The 20,178-nt window shown below is 45.0% G+C and overlaps 2 protein-coding genes across 2 annotated transcripts in view; one reads left to right on the top strand and one right to left on the bottom strand.

Annotated features, from left to right (window-relative positions):
• Positions 1-3,365: 3,365 nt before the first annotated feature.
• Positions 3,366-8,488, bottom strand: PGP (phosphoglycolate phosphatase). The gene is made up of 2 exons (XM_074965001.1): positions 7,873-8,488; positions 3,366-5,795 (listed from the first exon to the last, which is right to left on the bottom strand). The coding sequence occupies exons 1-2, from the start codon at positions 8,486-8,488 to the stop codon at positions 5,470-5,472; spliced, it is 942 nt and encodes a 313-aa protein (XP_074821102.1). The 3' UTR covers positions 3,366-5,469.
• Positions 8,489-9,059: 571 nt separating this feature from the next.
• Positions 9,060-20,178, top strand: part of E4F1 (E4F transcription factor 1) — a 15,646-nt gene continuing 4,527 nt past the window's right edge. Inside the window, exons 1-11 of the mRNA XM_074964991.1 lie at positions 9,060-9,216; positions 11,067-11,218; positions 11,317-11,416; positions 12,888-13,093; positions 13,732-13,852; positions 14,213-14,365; positions 14,913-15,076; positions 16,533-16,760; positions 17,092-17,194; positions 18,191-18,408; positions 19,217-19,415. Of these exons, the coding sequence (XP_074821092.1) occupies positions 9,060-9,216; positions 11,067-11,218; positions 11,317-11,416; positions 12,888-13,093; positions 13,732-13,852; positions 14,213-14,365; positions 14,913-15,076; positions 16,533-16,760; positions 17,092-17,194; positions 18,191-18,408; positions 19,217-19,415 (1,801 nt within the window). The remainder of the gene's footprint in view (positions 9,217-11,066; positions 11,219-11,316; positions 11,417-12,887; positions 13,094-13,731; positions 13,853-14,212; positions 14,366-14,912; positions 15,077-16,532; positions 16,761-17,091; positions 17,195-18,190; positions 18,409-19,216; positions 19,416-20,178) is intronic.

Here is a 20,178-nt window from a genome sequence, read left to right as displayed (position 1 = left end):
ACATGGACAAGGGAACCCTTGTATAATGAAGGTCTAATGAAGTCCTATCTTTCACAGAGCTCTTTCCTCTGTGAAAGGTCCTCTGTAACTCTGCAAATTCCAATTGACTTGCAATATGCACTTTATGATGGATTGGTATCACTTCCATTTGATTTCACTACAAACATGTCCCTGGATGCTAGTTCATCTTATGTGTATTCCATGCTATGTACATAGGGGCATCTGCAGCAAATCAGCAGATGATATGATTCCAACAGGTTTACAGGAACGAAGATTTTAGTCCAACTAGTTGAGTCAGTGATAGGCACTTTGGAAATGCTGAGCCCTCACAAATATCACGTTAGTCTGTGTGAGTTGCAGGTGCTCAGCACCTTGGAAAGTCTGGTAACTCCCATTCCAACAACCTGTGAAAACACAGAACTAAGGACTTGGTGGAGGCAACTGGTCCTGGGGTCCTTGGTCTGGCTGTTCCCTGACAGAAGGGATACTTACTGCAGAGGTGGCGTTGCCAGCACTGCTCCTTTCTTCCTCCATCCTCCCAATCTAGACACAGCCCTTGCTCCTGCGTCTCCTGATAATGTACAGATTGTGCATGATCAGAACCCTCTGAATGCAGCTGGAAATGAAGGATGTGTCCATCACAGCCAAATAAAATCCCTACCCCAGCCTCTCAGCTCAGAGAAACCCACGTGGAGGCTGAAACTTTAGATCCAGTAAATGGGGGCAAAACAGATACTGTGGAGAGATACTGTCACTGGCGTAAAGATGCTCTTCCTGCCTCCCCTTGTGAGTCAGCTGAAGGTATTCAGTTGGAACACAATCACGGGCTTTGTGCAGGGCCTTCTGTGTTATCCAGCCACACTTATGGCAGATGCCAAGTCTTATTTATTAGGAAAAATTGAAAATGAATAGGGGAGAGCAGCCGTTTGCCCTTGTTATCTAATTACTTTTACATTTCAAAGTGAATGTAATGCTGGTCAGATAGTTCTGGGAGGCTGAAGTCAAACGGTTTTATCTCTAGGACTGATCAGAGTGAATTGATTTAAATAAAAGCTATTTTAATCATCAGTTTTAATCATGTTTTGCATTCGTATTTTTTAGTTATTTTCCTTAGGAAAGGTTGATTCTCATTGGTTGGTAATCCTTGAAACAAGTTGATTTGCAACTAAATATAGCCTTTACACTAAACTGGTGCTTCTTTTTGTTAACTAGGAGAATACAATAGATCTAAGATATTATAAACTTAATGTACATTTATTCAGATTCTTAATTTTAACGTTTAAGAAGTTAGATTATTAATTCCTTTCTTTCTAGTGGTTTGTATGAATATTAAAATTCTATTTAAAATGGACAAAACAGCATTTTTCAAAAAAATTAATAAAACTACTTTAAATGTGCCAGATACATAAGAAAAATGTTTATCAAAACATTGTTTAATAAATGAGTTAAGTGCAACAGAAGTATCTGTAATCAGTGAATTGAAATGATGGTTTCTGTCATCACATCCTTCAAGATTTTAGATCTCATCCTCTTATATCTAGTTTTTTCCCCATAGATTGGAAGAGAAAAACAAGCTTTTTCAACTCCCAATTGGTTTCTAAGTTTGAATGATCTAGTCATTGAACTGAACTAGTTGAATAAATTGAAATGAAGAAAACTCTCTGCACCTGCAGAAGAGGCTATGGCTGTCAGAAGTTGATTTAGCACTTCAACAAACTCTGGTTCCAGGTGCTTAGCTAGTGACTTCCAGCAGTTCAGTGATTTGACTCTCTAAAATTGGCAGCTAAATATTTGTGTATTTAATTTAAATAGTTTTAACAGACTATAGTAAGTTTAGGCCTTAACATAGGTTAATTTCAAATTTAATTTTAAATGGATTTTTAAAAAAAATTTCAAAAACCATTTTTATTTACCTTGATTTTTATTCACCCTGAGACCGATGCAGCACAGGTCATCACAGTACAGATTTGCCCCAGGATCCACCTATGTATCTCAGCTACTTTAATGAGCATAGTCCAGTTCCCAGTGAAGAGGTACCCGCATTGCAAAGCTACTACCAATCACCCTCACTGGCAGCCAAAGACGAAGGGATCTGTATGTTATAGTACTTAGATATACAGCTTTTCCTACTGGTTGTCAGTTTTATAGGTTGACTGATACCAGGTACCCTGTGTATTCCTGTAGGGTTAGCTAGAGCTCAGAAATGTGGCCACATCAAGCCCAACCTCTATTATAATAAATGCTATGGGCTTCATCATGGCCCTATAGAGGACCCTCTTTAAAGCAGATCTTATACAAGTAAGACTTTTGTAAGTCCTACAACCACCAGTTTACCCAGAGGAGATCTAGAAGAGTAATGCAGCAGTTTCCTTGTACTCTTAACAACCCTGAGCAGGCTGTCTTGAAGAATTTTCATAACAAGCTTGGGATAAAGCTAAACCTTACTGCAGGTGCAAGCCCAAAGTGGCTGGTCATTGGTTTTTCATTCCTTTTGAAGCACCTGGCCTGCCCTCCACATTGCCTCTCAACTGTGCAGAGGACCAAAGAGGGCTCCACCCTTGTTATCTGGGACCCACTGGTTTATATTGGAAAGATACAAAAAGGGAAACTGACAGTGGAGAAAGTTGTGCTTCTTCTCATTCTATTGTTACTTCTGTAGGACTTGAAAATTCAGGGAAGACAGTGTGAAGTTAATGTATTAGAAATCAACCATACAGTGCTCACGACACATAATTAAGAAAGCATGCCTACGTTCTGCTACGGCCAGAGGGTTACCTGCCACTTTTCTCATTCCTTTCAAGTTGTAAAAGTAGTACAAGGAAATAACTCTGCAGCACATGCCGGCATTGTGAAATACTGCAGCACAACATGTTCCTTAAAGGAAGTAGCTTCAGCTCCGATGAAGAAAGAGTAGGCAGTGATGCAATTTAACCACACTGGTTAGTCCAGCAAGAGTAACTCCTGACCAGCATTTGAACATTCACTCTACCCTTCTTCCAAACAAGTTCACACCACATATATGCTCTCAGAGACAGAAAAGTCAAGTGAAATCTTTCACAAACTATTCTAATTTATCTGAACAAAAAGGGGCAGGAATCTGCTTAGCCATGCTGAGTAAGGTATTTTGTTTGAAAATGCAAGAATGTGAAAATGCTACCCAGGTCATAGGCTTCTGCAACTCACTCATTGCTGGATCTAGGTATTGAAAATGGAGAATAAGATATTGAGTGAATATTAGTTCTAAAAATTAGAGTTAGCAATATAATAGCATGTGTATTTCACCCCTTTAGATGTAATAGTTACAACAACATGAAATATTGCATGTAAACACAGAACAGACCACAGAAACAATGAGAAAAGCCAGAGGAAAAACAGGTTTGTAAGTTTAATGTAAATTCAAGTATAGGACTAACAACTCCAACAAAATTTATATGGAGACTCTAAGCATAATAAATGCTTTCACCAATACAATTCCACAATACTTACGGAAAGACTGAATGAATAGAGGTAATGGTACCATTGTATAGGTGTAGTTCTCAACAGGGATTATGTGCAGCTGTTATATGGTTTAATACCACACTGATATTTACTTCTTTACTTAATATATTTTCCTGAATCTCTATAGAATTTGATAAGCACAAGTATAGAAAATAAATCAAAGAACATATTGTATCTGAAGTCTTCCCTAACAGCAATAAACCCACTATGTCCAATTCTACATTAACTAGTGTCAAGAACAAATTCTACATGACACAGGCATTTCAGCTAGAGCCTTTTGAGGCTTACAAAGGACACATAATACAGGGTAGAGATATGACTCATGCCTCTTACACACTTCGAGTTACAGATGAATGCGGACATCAACTTATAACTAACCTTTTGTAAGAGTTTTTTCAGCTCATATCCTGGTAACACTGAAAGATATTATGAACTGCACAATTATTGCTGTATGAACAAGATGATACATTTACATGTTTCAAGTGTTTAAGTACGAGGAAGTGGCACTAATATACACTGCCAGACTAGTTCAAACTGAACAATGAGAGAGAAATTAAAACATGCTCTCCTTCAATTGCCAATAGAACTTCTGTGGAATAACGGAACACGCAATTTGCATATCTGATTACTTGAGTTATTTTTTTAAACACACAAGCTTAAAATATTCATTGTGGCTGTTAGTGCAGCAAGAACAAAAGCTATCTGGAGGCCTATTTTAAAGTTGCGAAGCAAAATAACCTGAGCATTCATTCTTACCTAGGCAAGTAGCTGGTGTCAGGCCCTCACACCAGCTCTGCAAGGAAGGTATTAAAATCAGAAATGTAAAGGAAGCCCCATGCTGTTCCAGTACTTACTCACTATTCCACCCACAATAAGCCCAGGGAGGAAGAAAGATTTACCATGTGTACTACCCAGATTCTTCAAAGGAGGAGCAGATTTAGGGTTTGCCGCTGAAGTCCAGGCAAACATTTGTTTTGCTATTGAGGGACTAGGGAGTTCTAAGGATGATCAGAATGGACTTTTTTTTTTTAAAATATCCATTGATATAATTCTTTCTTGCAAATGGTATTAATGTAGGACAGTTCTGTGATTACACTTACTGCATTATCTCATTAGGATGCAAGTGCCTTTAAAAATTAATCCTTAATAAAGAGTGAAGAAAATTCCTCATATCCTTCCTTTTGGGAAACAAGATACATTCTCAATATATTATGTTTAATGTATACTTTAAATACATTTCTGATATATATTTAGTGTCAGTCAGGGTAATTACTTTATATACCACACATACTTTACATATACATCCAATATTTGGACAAATACAACATAGAGAAGATACCATTAATATCCTTTGCATGTAGAACCAGTCTAGTTTGTATCACAACTGCAATTTATACGATCAAATACAGGACAGATATTTGAACAGCTCTCCCTTCAAGTTACACTGCAACAGGCTGCATGTCTAGAACAGGACCTGAGTAAGCATCAAGAACCCAGCATGGGACCAAAATTCTAACTGAAGCAGCCTGTGCAAGCATAGGAGAAGAGAGCCATTGGACAGCTATATACCCAAAGAGTTAATTCCCTGAATAATCAAGTCTGAGCTATGGTTTGTCCATCAAAACATACTGCACGGTTGGTTTGTTTTTTTAAATCTATTCTATTTTCCTTAACCCAGTCCAGAAAAACAATACCCTGACACCTAATATTGCAAACATTTGGATGTACTTGTTGACTTTAAAAAACACAAGACTGGGTGACACTATAATGCCCTCTTCATTTCAAAGTGCATTTTGAAAATAAGATTTGTAAACAAAATTATCGTAGGACTCAAATTGAAGGTTAAAAGCTAACAGTTTGCAATTGCAAGTGGTGTCACACTGTGTGTGTTAAAATAATCAGAGGTGATATTAACTACTGCCCTTCACTAACATGGGTACCATTTCAGGAGTTGGAGAGGTTTTTGCTATTTTAATCCTCAAGTGCAGGAAGAAGGTCAGCTATGCTATCAACATAGTAATCAGGAACCAGGCTTTTCCTGGAAGGGCAGTCACTCTCCTGGTGACCTTTTACTTCTTCCAGAGTAGTGACTCCAGTGAGAGTCAAGAGGGTGGTGAGGCCGCAGTTATTGCCCATAAGGATGTCTGTGTCCAGTCGATCTCCCACCATGATGGTACGAGCAGGTTCGATCTTGAACTCACTAGACACACAGTCGAAAATGTATCGGCTGGGCTTGCCTATGATGAATGCCTCACGTTCTGCTGCCATCTCCACTGCTTTCACAAGACAGCCAGTCCCTGAAGGCAGAAGAGAAAAGCTAAGTGAAATATAGGCGAGGACTTGTGGTACCAGATGAGTCAGTGCTGCACTGCATGGTATTTCAGAAGTGTAACCCCACAGTATTAAAGACCTAATAATGGGCAAGAGGCAGCTTGCCTGGTGCAGATTAAGGCAGAGTGGGAAGTCCAATCCCTCCCTCTCATTTTGTAAAATACTGTAATTCGCAATAACTAAGAGGGTTGCTGAGCTACCCTGCCAGCAAAGCCATGCAGAGTGATTGCTGCCATATAGACCTCACTGCTGTGCCTGCATTCCACCAGATTCCCAGTCGGCTGCAAAGGGTGGGGTGCTTGCATGTTACTGCAACAGAAGAGGGTTTAGAGTACACGTTTTTCTAGAAAATCCAGTTGTGACTGAACAGGTAAAATGGGGGCCACAGGCAGTGTTCCCTCAAGTTTTTTACATCCATGTGCGGAATTAATTTTGGTATGTGCACCAATATAGAAGTGATGTGTGACACATCACCTTCATACTGGTGCACATAATAAAATTCACATGGGAGGGGTGGGGGGGCAAGGGGTTCGGAGTGCAGGAGGCTGGGGCAGGGGTGCGGGTGTGTGTGTGTGAAGGCTGACTGGAGTTGCGGGCTCTGGGGTGGGGCCGGGGATGAGGGATTCAGGGTGCAGGCTGCCCTGGGGCTGTGGTGGGGAGAGAGGACTCCCCCCAGCCCTCTCTCGCCACGGCAGGCCCGCTCTGGGAGCTTAGAGGGCACTTAGGCCACAGGTCAGCCATAGTCAAACCCCTCAAGCTTCTCACATTCCAGAGTACTCCAGATTTAGACTGCCTCATTTGCTCTGACTGGAATTGGGAAGTTTCTACCTGTATGTTCAACCATAGAGATCAGGCTGCTGGGGACCACTGGTCCCAACAAATCCAGGCTCCACTAGGGAACAGGGCAGCCCTGAAGCATGGAGACAGCATGGTCCCCAACCACCCAGCATCAGAGTGCTGGTTTCTACGCAGCTGTAGTCAGTGGACTGTATCCAGGAAAGACACCTGTCTCCAAAACTTGTAGTGGCATCCAGAGGCCCATATACAAGCAGCATAGGTGTCCCCCCATATTCTCTAACAAAATACAGCAGAGGAGACTCAAATGGAGGATTAAGTCATAAAAGCTGTAGGTACTGCCATCACATCCATACCTCTTGCAACAAAGAAAGAAGGGTTAAGAAACTAAATAAGAAGCTACAGAATGCTAATAAAGGATGCATGCTGTTCAGGAAAGCACTTTTCATTCACTATAACTTAGGGTTGGGCTGGAGAGCAAAGGAGCTGATGCCAGGGCAAAGGGACAGTTAAAGTAGTGCCCACAAAGGGTTCTCCGAAGGAAGAACATGGAGAATAACTGAATGGCCCTTTCCTCATTCCAGCGTTGGAGTGAAGTAGGCTGGATGTGCCATGGAGCTGTGTGACAGTTCTGCGCGTCAGCACATGACCTGGTCGAGGGGGTTATGGATGGAGCACAGAACCGTAACAGATGTGACATCAGATACCACCACACTGCCTGCCCAAGGGGGCTGCGGATGGGGCACGGAGCCGCGTGACAGCTGTGACCCGAGGGGGCAAGCCCGTCGCCTGCCCAAGGGGGCTGCGGACGGGGCACGGAGCCGCGTGACAGCTGTGACCCGAGGGGGCAAGCCCGTCGCCTGCCCAAGGGGGCTGCGGACGGGGCAGGGAGCCGCGTGACAGCTGTGACCCACGGTGCCAGGGCACCAGCCGGCTGAGGGGGCTGCGGATGGGGCGCGGGCAGCTGCGACCCCACAGATCAGCGCACTGCCCGGCCGAGGGGGCTGCCGACGTGGCGCTCAGCTCCGAAGGGGACACGCTTTTGGCGATATTTCAAGGCCCCCCCCAGTAACGCGGAAACGCGCACGCAAAAGCCGGCGGTGCTTCCAGGGCGGGGTCTCGGGAGGGAAGCGGCGGCAGGCCGAGGCCAGGGCCGGGCCGCCGCCATCGGAGCGGCCCCATCGCGCCCCCCCCGCCCAGCCCGCCCGCCCGCCTCAGGGGGAGCGGGAGCGGGGCCCGGCCACGCACCGGGGATGGCGGCGCCGCCCTCCAGCGGCAGGCGGTGGTCGCGGTTGGTGCCCAGCAGCAGGCAGCCGGGGCCGCCCCGCTGCAGGTAGCGCAGCGCCTGGCACAGCTTGGCGTAGCAGAAGTGCTCGTCGAAGCCCACCAGCACGGCGCGCACGGCCGGGTCCAGCGGCGCGCGGGCCCAGTCCGCCGGGCCCGGCCCGGGCAGGGCGGCGGGGCCGGGCCCCAGGTGCGGGACGCCGGCGGCCCGCAGCTCGGCGCCGAGGGCGGGGCCGCCCAGCACGTAGGCGGCGGCGCCGGGCGGCAGGGCCTGGCGGAGGTAGCGGGCGGCGCAGTGGGCCGAGCCGAAGACCTGGCGGGGCTCGGCCGGGGGGAAGCCTAGGCGCCGCAGCTTCTCGGCGTAGGCGTCCCGCGTGCGGCTGCTGTTGTTGGTCACGTAGCAGAGGCGCTTGCCCCGGGCCTGCAGGCGGCTCAGCGCGGCCGGCGCGCCCGCCACCGCCGCGTCGCCCCGCCACAGCACGCCGTCGCAGTCGAACAGCAGCGTGTCGGCCGCGCCCAGCACCTCGCGGGCCGCGGCCGGCTCCAGCCGCAGGCACCGGCGCGCCGAGCCCTGCGCCATGGTGCGACCGAAGGGCCCGGCCCGCTCCGCTCCGCCCGGCGCCTGCGCGCTCGCTCGGCGCGGGGCCCGCCCAGGCGGCGGGCAGTTGGGCGGCCGCCCCCGGAGCCCCGCCCGCGCCACAAATTGGGGGAGGGAGCCCCGCCCACGCCGTTGCTCGTTGGGGGAAGCGGGCGCGGAGTCCCGCCCACTCTGTGGCCCAATGGGTGACGGATGCATAACCTTGGGGCCGTCGCGCGGGGACCCTCAGCCCCGCCCCTACCATCTCATTGGGCAACTGGTTTTGGCGCACACCCTCTTCTCAGCTCATTGGCTAACCGAGCCGGGAGCCCCGCCCCCGAGTTGCATCTGGCGGTAACTGGTCACCTGAGAGCTCGGGTTCATGAAGGGCACGGAGGGTCAGGGTGGGATCATAGGCGTGGTTGTCAGAGTGAGGCCCCTGCGCGGGGGCTCCTCGGTGCCCCACCCACTGCCGGCCGCGCGCCTGCTCCACCCCCCCCTCCGCCGCATGCGGCCCGTTGTTATGACGACACGGCCGTAAAGCCGCCATCTTGGTGGTGCGGCGCGTTGCGACATGGAGGCCGTGATGGCAACGAGCGCAGGGCCGGCGGGGCTTACGGCAGCCGCGGCCGGGGAGCAGGAGGGGGCGGCGGCAGCTGCCTCCAGCCCGGCCCCGGCGCCCGCCGGCCCCGCCACCGTCCTCAGCCTCCCGGCGCCCTTCAGCGAGGAAGGTAACGGGCCTGGGGCGGGCCCGCTCCCCCGGCCGGGGCCTGAGCGGAGCGCGGCCTGCTGAGGGGGGGGAGCCCCCGCCGGGCCCAGAGGGAGCAGCGGGGGGCTCCCGCCGGGCCGCTCAGGGGGGCGGGGGCCCGGTCAGCGCTGGGCCCCCAGAGCGCTCCTGGCCCGCCCCGGCCTCTCGCCTCCCCGCCCGCCCGTGCTCCTGCCGCCGGGTCAGGGTCAGGCGAGCGGGGAGCAGCGAGGGACCGCAGTCTGCGGAGGAGCCCGGGCTGTGTCGGTTCGCCGGGGCCGGAGAGGGCGGCGAGGGGCCCCGGCAGCAGGCGGGCAAGCGGAGCGCGTTGCGGATGGAGGCAAAGCCGTGCCCGGGAAAGCGGGGCGCGGCGGAGGCCGAATTCACCGTATCCCCCCAGGGGAGGGACTGGGGGTCGCCAGCGCGGAGGCGGCCTTTGCCCGGTGGGCAGCGCGGCCAGAAAAAGGCAAACGGTGTTGCGCGGCGTAAGGCCTGGGATGGGGACTAAGCCAAAGACCCTTCCAATAGCTTTCCCCGCTGCAGCGCTGGGGTCTCCTGGGGACCATCGCCTGCAGTGCTGGTCGCCCATCTCCGAGAGGATGTTGCAGAATTAGAGGGGCTGCAGGGAAGGGTGATGGAAATGATTAGGGGCCTGGGGAAACTCATTGGCAGAGCGTGGGGAAAAAAATTGGGGTAATTTCCCTTAGAAAGGAGATAAGAGGAGACCTGATGAAATGAGAAATGTTCTAGTGGGGCAGATTGGGAGCTTCAGTTCTCCCTGTCATACAACACAACAAGAGAATAGTCAATTAAATTTTTTAAAAAATGGCTAATTGAAAACTGAAAAAGGAAGTATCTTTCAGGAAATACATATTCATTGCAACAGGAAATTGTTGAGGCCAAGAATTTAGCAAGATCCAAAAAAAAGGACTGGACATTTGTATGAATGACAGTATCCAGAGTTATGTGAGTTAATGCTAACAACAGATTTGGAAGGGATATTAAACCTCATGCTTCACCATGTAAACTAATCTCTTAACTAGTAGGAATCCAGATGAGACCTAATGTGGGGCGGGTGGGGGGTTCTTACACCTTCCTCTGAAGGATCTGATGCTGGCCACACTTGGGGATGAGATACTGAAGTAGATGGATCTCAGGTCTGATCCAATATGGCTATTGCTATGTTCCTAGAAAGCAGCTCTCTAGACACTAGAAGTCCTCTTCCAAAGGCTGTCTCTTTTTGGTTTTATTTCCTGATTAAGGCTTCCTATCCCTTTCCAGGTTTCTCAGGCAGATAGTGAGGGTTAGTGCTGATTGAGGGAGATGCTGTAATGGGCTATGTAGTAAGGCAGCTTTGTAAATTTTCACTCTCTTGGGATGAGTAACCCCACTTTGGGGGGGGGGGGCAAGGAACATGTCACTAGATTTCTTTTTTAATATCCTCTGCTCTGTTCTGTGTGTTGGTAAATGTTCATGAGGCTTTCGCAAGACTGCACAAAGTGTTTATGTAACTTGGCTTCAAAAACTTGGAGCCCCTTGTTGCTGTGACCTGTCCAGCCCGTGTCCCTGTGATGCATAAATGCCATAGTGTTGCCCTGTAAGCAAATTAACATCACAACCCTCTACAGACCCCGAAAGAAAACACTGCTGTAAGAGCAAAAATGTATTTAATGGGGTAGAAATAGTCCTAATTCTTACACGCTCCAATTCCAACTTTCTCTCTTTATATTGTGGGAGATTTAGTAGGCTGGATGGCAAAGGGCTGTTGTCATACAGTCTTAAACATTGTATACGTTAACTTCCAAATCTAATAATTTCTTACATTTTAAATTGCAGATGAAGATGATGTTCACAAGTGTGGTCGTTGCCATTCTGAGTTCACCTCTTTGGAAGAATTTGTACAACACAAATTACAAAAGATCTGTCAACGAACTCAAGAAGCCATTACTGCCACATCAACAAGTCTTCCTAGCCAAGAAGTACAGAAGGTGACAGCCATGTCTCAAAATAATTAGAACAATAATCTATCATAAGTGAACATAAGATATGATTTTAACTTTTCTTACTAAAACATTATCTGTTACAGCAGGTGGTTCCTTCTGTTGAGGAGTCCATAACTGTTGCTCATATAGTTGTTGAAGCATCTTCAATAGCAGAAGAAATCAGTAATGCATCTTCTATAGTAGGTAAGTTGCAAGGTTTTTATGTAACAGATGTTACTTTAGTAATCTATTCTCATTTAGTCTATTGCCTTACTCTAAAGGTTAGTCAGATGGAGTTGCATTGTAAATTTGAGTGGTGCCCTCACTAGCTCTGTAAGAATTTGATTTCATAGTCAATACTGTATACTGCCAGAGCTCATTTAGCTTCACTCTATTGTGTATATGGGGAGAAACAGATTTTAGGTGCTTTTTTAAGCAATGAAAACATATACTAGTTTTCAGTTAATGGCTTCTTTTGCAAATTCCAGTTTTTAGGGAGTTATAACTTTAATACACACATCTTCTGGTCTGAAAATTGCTGTGTACACTTACTAAGAACGTTTTGTGGATAGGAGTTCTCTATTACATCACAAGGGTGACCTTGACTGTTTTAGAAATAACTTGGATCTTCTGGAGTGAATTCTAAACTGGAGGCAAAAATTGTAATTGAATAAACTTTTCTCTATGTAGGTCCTTGTGTGGCAATGTTAACTCTGCAACTGAAGATGGTTTCTCAATAGAATTTTAGATTTTTAGTTCAAATGAAGTGACATTAAATTATTAATCAATGCCCATAATAATTAGTAATGGAAGTATTTTCTCTTGTTAAAATAAAGACATTAATGTTTCTGAAACCTTACTTCCATTATTCATTTCTGCATGTATTCATTTTAGTAAATTGATAGGTCCTCTAAAAGAGACATAATTACAAAATACTTTTTTCTATTGAAGCTGTACGCAGTTAGAAAGTTTGAAATGAACTTTTTCCCTGTCAGTTTTCCATTTGGTCCATAATCACTGCATCCCTGTCTAATGTGATTTGGCAGAAGTACAACCTTTTGTTTTAGTGTCTCCGCAGTGTAACTGATTTTGGCTTGCACCGTATTGCCTATTTTCTGTACAAAATAAATCCATGCTGCAGACCACTTAGTTACAGGTCCCTTCCAACTCAAATGATTGTGGCATTTATTTTCAAAGGTTATGTGAGATGACATCCCTGTCATAATTCAGATTAAAAAAGGCCTTGTTGACTAGTCTGGTGGTTGAGACAATGTATTAAACTGTCACATAGGAATCTGTGTGTGGCTCCTGAGCTTTGGGGTTGGTAGAACTAAGGAGGTAGCATACTAAATCTCTGCAGCTACCATGATGAATGGAAATCCTGCAAGGCACCTTTCCAACTCTAACTTGAGTATATTTATTATGTATTTTACTTAGATTTAAAAATCTACTTCAAAGAACATCCATCCTGAGCTCTAACACCTTTTAGAATGACTTTGAAAACGCAATAAAGAGTTCCATAATCAGTCAATATTGACTCTGGCATATACCATTCGTGTTTAGTCACCTGCTTCTCTTTTCTTTCCACTACTTGATATTCTAAAAAATTGAATCCATTGAGTCACGTGAACCTTGTTATGTAAAGAACGTAGCTGTCTTCATATCATTTTCCCAGGTAGTGGGCACATCAAAGAAGTCATTGTCACAGGAGAACATGTTTTTGAAAACCCAAATGGCCAGATTGATGGTGAGATCACTGAAGCGCAGGGCAGCCCCGATGACCTGGAACAAGATGGCTCCACAGAGCTGATCAGGGTTAAGCTGCTGGTTAATAAAGAAGGTCGATATGTGTGTGAGTTATGCCACAAGACGTTTAAAACAGTAAGTTATGGAGCTGGTAGCTTTACAGTCTACTTTTGTAATGTTCATATGCTCAAATCTTTTAGGACAGTTGTGCATCATGATCTCTTCAGACTTGATAGAAAACTCATTTCCTACTACATAATCTTATTTGGAGATTGACCTCCTTTCAAAACTAGTGCCAGTCAGTCAAATTCGACATTCATGATAAAGCTTTAATTACTGTCTGCAAAGGAATTGCCATACTAGATCACACAGCGGACCCATTATCTTTTACACTGTCTCTGATAGTGGCCAGTGAGGAAAGTGTGAAACCTCTATAATGGACAATCATGGAATAATCTGCAGGTGAAGCTGCTTCTTAACTGTAGTAATTGGCTTAAGCCCTGAAGCAGGAAGGCTTATATAACTGATGTAGTTTTGCATTAGGCTGCATTCCAACATGTCCATTATCTTCACTTGTAAATTTAATGATACAAGCACTTCTTTAATCCTGATAATGGCTGGAACTTTGTGTTTTTTCTCAACATTCTAGCAGTTCTACAGTTGCATTTTTATTAATAGTGTGAGTGTTCTTGAATGTCTTTGATTTGTTCAAATGTAAAACAACTAATGAAGGAGCATTGCTACCCATTTTTTAAAATCAACTCATTTTCTAGGCCAGTATCCTTAAAGCTCATATGATCACTCATAGTAGCAGGAAGGACTATGAATGTAAATTATGTGGAACATCATTTAGGACAAAGGGGTCTCTCATTCGACACCACCGCCGTCACACAGGTAAGATACTGTCTGTTTTAGTATAGTGGTTCCTAATTGTTGGACTGGGCTGTACTTGGCTCCTCCATCTTGCCTTAAATGATGAGCTGAAATACTCCACCGTTTTCCACCTTGCATTGAGCTGAGTGCAGTCTAAATCCCATGGTGTTGGGGCTACTCAGAAGCCCAGTTTTAAAGACTCTTGCCATTGCAGATAGTGCATGTAATTGGATGGAAGGTAGTGGGCACAGGCAACTACACGTGCCCCAAAAGGTTGGGAAATGCTGTATTAGACGTATGTTTGATCAAGTGAAAATTCTTGGATGGAGTTAATAAAATTTATTTGGTGTAATGATTCATGCTTTCTCTTACTTTGTCAAGATGAGCGACCTTACAAATGCAAGAAGTGTGGGAAAAGCTTCAGGGAATCAGGAGCTTTGACACGGCATCTGAAATCTTTGACACCTTGCACCGAAAAAATCCGTTTCAACGTGAGCAAAGAAATAGTTGTTAGCAAAGATGAACTGCCAACAGGTCAGTGAAATAGCAAATGCATGTCCTGCATCAAACAAAGTGTAGGTCACGTGACATTCCTGGCATTCAAATAACATTATTTTCCTTCATATTTTTTTTATATTTTGTGTGTGTGTGGGGGGGTGGGGCAGGCAATCTGGCTCCCATTTTTTTAGAAACAAACAACTACCTCTGGACAGGTAGCGAACGTATCAATCCAGAGTGCACATGGACAGAGTCATACCATGGATGAATAAATACGGATCATAGATTGGAAGATTTATTTGAGAATCTGGCACTAAGACCATTATAATCACAAAATTGACATGGAAATCTGTGTTGAAATGTATCCATCTGCAAAATGCTGTATTTCATTGTATGGAACAATGCTTGAAAAGGATTACACAGGGTAAATGCAAAAAAGCAGTCCTTCAGCCAGAGATTAATATTTCTAGATACACTGAGTAAGATACACCGAAGTAGAATTAAGTCAAGTGGCTGTAAATAGGGTTTAGCTTCACACTCAGAATTAGAGTGGTGGTTTAATCCTGTGCTTCTTTTCTTGAAGAATCCTGTAGTTCAAACACAGAGACTGTTTCACCTATAGCAAGTGAATCCATTGAGACTCCTGTGATTCACCTATTAACAGATGCAAAAGGCAATGTCCTTCATGAAGTCCATGTCCAAATGCAGGAGCTTCCTGTTGTTGATGCAAAATCCTTGGATCAAGAGGTGAGTGTTTGTTTCTGTTGGATACCCTTCGCATATTTTATGCAAAGAAGCAGAATTGCTGTTCCTTGGCCAGGGCTCTTGAGTTGGAAGGCAGCATTACTCACATAAATTCACCTTCCCATCAGTTCCAAGGACACACTCAAAAGGAGAGGAATCTAAAGAGGACTTACTCAGGAAGGTCCGCACAGGGCTTGTATAGGCTAATTTTAATTCTGTTATGTTCAGTAGCTTCCTTTCCTGTAGAACTTCAGTTCCAACACTAGATGGCAAATATTCTAAACTCCTTTGAAAATAATGACATAGCTCATGCTGCTGACTGGTTCTTTATAGCAGTGGTCTCCAAACTTTTTGGATCGTGCATCCCCAGGGCCAGCTCTAGGGACGTGCAAAAAAAAAAAAAAAAAAAAGCCACCGCCAGTGTGCCGCCGAAGACAGAGCGGGGATAGCCGAGCTGCTGCCGTGCCAGCAGCGCTCCTTCGGTGGTGCTCCTCCTGCTGCGCACACCCCACTTTGGAGACCACTGCTTTATAGGACCTGAGAGTGGTAGGGCATCTGGTTGTCAATATAGCCTCTTGCTTGGGGAGAAACAAAAGTCTGTGGTGCTACTAATGTCTTATTTACTAACATCTTAATGTTGATGTGAATATGAAACTTAAAAGAAGCTAATAAGCCAGGTGTAAATAAGGGTAAGGATGCTTTTCCTGCCCATGCTGCGAAACTGATCTCAAAAGCATATAGGAAAGGGGTCGGCAGCCTTTCAGAAGTGGTGCCAAGTCTTCATTTATTCACTCTAATTTAAGGTTTTGCGTGCCAGTAATACATTTTTAACGTTTTTAGAAGGTCTCCTTCTATAAGTCTTTAATATATAACTAAACTATTGTTGTATTTAAAGTATATAAGGTTTTTAAAATGTTTAAGAAGCTTCATTTAAAATTAAATTAAAATGCAGAGCCCCCTGGACTGGTAGCCAGGACCCGGGCAGTGTGAGTGCCATTGAAAATCAGCTCGCCCTAAGTTGCTTACCCCCAATATAGGAAAACAGCCTGCATGTTCAGAGAAAAAAAAATGGCTGTGTAGGTTACCTGAAAAGACCATACTAGAGCATCTGGTCGTGGAGTTTACAGTCTCTATTATAAAATCAAAAAAGTGATCTGTCCTGTATCTTTATGTGATCAGTGATATCTGGTATACTACTTGGGTGACCTAAAATGGCCATATTTTATGGCCACTCCCTGAGGTTAGACTCCAAGTGAAAGGCTGGAAAGTATCCTTTCAATTGGAGTTTCTCAAGCTCTCGGACTTCTCCAAAGCAGACACATCTCTTTTGCTTTCTGGTATCTGAGATCACAGAACCGGTCACCCTGGTGACAAGCACTGGAATACCTAGAGTTCTTTTGTCTAAAAGGCTGACTTCACATCTGCTGTTCTTATCATCTGAGTATTTTATTTTCTTTAGCCATCAAATCCTGAGGAACTACCATGTGAATGGGAAGTGAACAATGAGAACTTGCTGAGGCAGGCCATGAGGAATTCTGGGATTGTGATAGAAAAAGTTACTGTGGAGGAGATGCAAAAATCAGATGAACCTGGTGTGGCTGCTACAGAAGAACTAGAAAATGAAGAGATGGAAGCTGAAGAAGAGCAGTGTGGGGAACAGTGTGTTGAAGTAGAGCAAGTAGAGACTGTATGTTTGCATCATGTGCTTTTATCAATTAGCTTTTCTTTTCTTTTCTACAGGAAATACATGAGATTCCTAACAGCCCATGTGAGCACCTTAGGCATTAGCTTCAGTGTATCTACACTTTTAATATTTGTGCACTATGTATCAGCATAGTGACCAGCAGAGTGTAATATTTTTTGTGCGTTAGAACTTGCAGTGTTAGCACCATCTGCTTCTTTGATAACTTGATTTTTCTTTAAATCAAAGGGCATTTAGCTTAGAATTTTGATTAGGAATATTGATTCCACATAATGTATGGAAAAGGCACTTATATTATGATATTTAATTTCAATAGACCGATACAGAAACAAACGGATACAAAAGTTATGTTTGCCCTCACTGTAGTGAAGTCTTCAGTGGGTCTGTTTCCCTTGAAATACACATCAAAGGACATTTAGGTAAGCCTAGTGCAAATGCTGTTCTCAAATGTACATATCTGAACTGTTTGTATAGCATTTGTTGTGCAAACTTTATCCCACAACTGCATGCAGATTCAATTAGCGTTTAAAACGCTAATGGAGAAATGGAGGTCAGAACAATTGAGAAGAGACTTCCCCTGAGATCTGAAAGTGATGTAAAGTCTAGGTTAAAAAATGCAAAAGCAGCTCCATATTTCAGGAGGTGCAGAGGTGACGGCTCTTCCGCACAAACTTCCCCCCACTAGTGTAAGGAACATGAGAACTGGATTCTAGATGAACAGGGAAAAGACTGACGAGAGACCAGATCTGTGAGTGGCTGGAACAGCTCCTTGACTTGCTTTAAAAGCAAACAAGTACAATTTTTGAGCTGTATCCTGTAAAGAATAGGCAGCTACTACAATTAAGAGAATGGAGAAGACCCCATATTTATTATCCATTATTAATGCTTATGGAAAAATCATTCCCCCTCTTGCTCACTGCACTCCAAGGCGGGTACGAGAATGGCCTTCTGCAGAAAGTCTTTCATTTTAGCCACATAAAAGGTACGGCACAGTTAGCAGCAGGACAAATGTTCCCGCTACATGCATGCACATTGCCTTGCTGTGGAGGGAGCGCTATTAAAATGCAGGGACAGTTGGACTTCAGTCTTCTTGGCTCTGATACTGCTGACAAGTGCAAACTGGGTGATCTCTGATGTGGGCAAAAATACTGGGAAATGGTTTGAGACCAGATCTGCTTCATGTAAGACACAAAATAGCCATTAGATAGTACCAACGGAACCATTATCAACCTGATCTTGATTTGAACCAGGGCTCTGAAGGGGAGAAGCACCACATCATCTTACATTAACTCCCCTGTGCCATCTAGTCCCTCTGGTCAGACACGCTATAACCACGTTATTACTTTGGTGCAGTAACGATTTCAGAATTCCCTTGTGCTACTGTTGCTTGTGGTCTAAGATGCGTCTCCCTCTAGGTTACAAAGTGTTTAAATGCGAGGAGTGTGGTAAGGAGTTCATGAAAGGCTACCTGTTGAAAAAGCACCAAGAAGTGCATGTCAATGAGCGGCGCTTCCGTTGTGGTGAGTGTGGCAAGCTCTACAAGACCATCGCGCATGTGAAGGGACACAAGAGGGTGCACTCAGATGAGCGGCCATATTCCTGTCCAAAGTGTGGCAAGAGATACAAAACAAAGGTAGGTGCCTCTTTCCAAAACACTCTTGTCTGCAGATCTTTGCTCCCCAAAGTCATGCTCTGTGGAAAGTTAACAGGCTTTGTCTAACAGGGAACTGAAATTCTTTAAAAATTTTAAATTGTTTTAAGATCCAGTGATACAAGAATGAGGGACTTAAAGTGAGGAGTAAGAATCAAACAAGTTTTGGAGAAAATTCCCTCCTGTTCTGGATGGACAGCCTGTGCTGCAGGGGATTGGTACAGCAAATAGCAGATTTGTTAGAAAAAAATGACTTGCTATGTGAACTGACTTTTTCTTTGCTAAATATGACAGTTAAGAGATCAGTTGCTATGTACAAGCATAAGTTAATCACCTCTGGGGAATGAAGTTTGCCTTCAGAAACAGTACGATGCAGTTACCTCTGAAGTGCTAGGTATAGGCTGCGGTTAGCACACTGGACCAATGTCAGCCTCCTTATAGACATTCTGTAACTGACTCCTAATGCAGTGGAGGGAATGCAGTTTTTGTCTGTTTTATTTTAGTTAGCGATCTTCAGCTGTTCCAGGAGAACTAAAGGATCCTGGACTCTACTATTAGATACAATGGCCTTGCAGTTCATCTCTCAGTAGAGAAATAGTGGGAGCTGTTTCCTCATTCAAGAATAATCTGTGTTGTACTTGTCGCAGAGGCATATTCCTGCCTTGGCAGAGAGGAAAACCTCAAAGGGGTGTCTGTTCCAAAGTCAGAACTAGAATACTCCTTGTAAGAGGCTGTTTAAGTGGTTTGTTCCTATCAGTCACTCTTCCATCGTATCCACTTTCTGCTGCAGAATGCCCAGCAGGTTCATTTCCGCACTCACTTGGAGGAGAAGCCCTACACCTGCCAGTTCTGCAACCGGGGCTTTCGGGAGAAGGGCTCGTTGGTTCGTCACATCCGTCACCACACAGGCGAAAAGCCATACAAATGTTACAAGTGTGGACGTGGGTTCGCAGAGCATGGTACTCTTAACAGGCACTTAAAAACCAAAGGTGAGATAGGGAGGCATCTGTCTATGGTGGGATTCTCTTGTGGCTTGATTTGGGCCACCTGCCCTGCTATGGCTGAATCTTAGTGATCATTTTGTATGACTCCATGTAACAGTAAACCTCTCAGATTAGTGTGACAGCAAGGCCTGCTCAAGTCACACTAAGCTAATTCACTGGCTGATAGACCAGTCTTGTTTGAATGGGCTCTAGCTACCTTTCGTATAAGCTGTTGATTGTTTACCTGCTGTTGAGTGGCATCAAAAGGTGCAACATTTATTCTTTAAACTACTAAATAAAGCCCTTCTACATTCACCCTTCCACCCAAAAACAACCCTGATCAGTAAGAGAACTGGTTTATGGGTAACAAGAGCTAGTCCATTCATCTAGTACAACAATAACTAAAAGTGGAAATCAGTGAAATCAAATTCATTGTGTTAAGTCTGACAGAGGCAAAAACACTGAGCTATCTGTGTTTCAAACTCTAGCTTCCATGATCTGTAAAATGCAGCATTTGAAAGGGAGAGATCCTCTCTTCCGCACAGCTTCCACTCTGAATCTCACAATATGGGTTTGGCTATTTTATCCTGTAATTGTTACATTCTCCAAGGCTTCAGGTGAGGCCAGAAGGAACAGGTGTCTTCATAAACTAATGCAAGTTCACCTGTCTCCCAACATCAAAGGGATTAAAACACAATAGAAGTGCCAGGTGCCAAAAGCTGCTTACATTTTGTGTTCTGCAAAATTAAACGTGAAATCTACCTCTACA

Source organism: Natator depressus, chromosome 10 (assembly GCF_965152275.1).
Source record: "Natator depressus isolate rNatDep1 chromosome 10, rNatDep2.hap1, whole genome shotgun sequence".
Lineage (NCBI taxonomy): Eukaryota > Metazoa > Chordata > Testudines > Cheloniidae > Natator > Natator depressus.
Note: the sequence above shows the minus strand (reverse complement) of the source record. Positions and strands in the feature narration are given on the sequence as shown.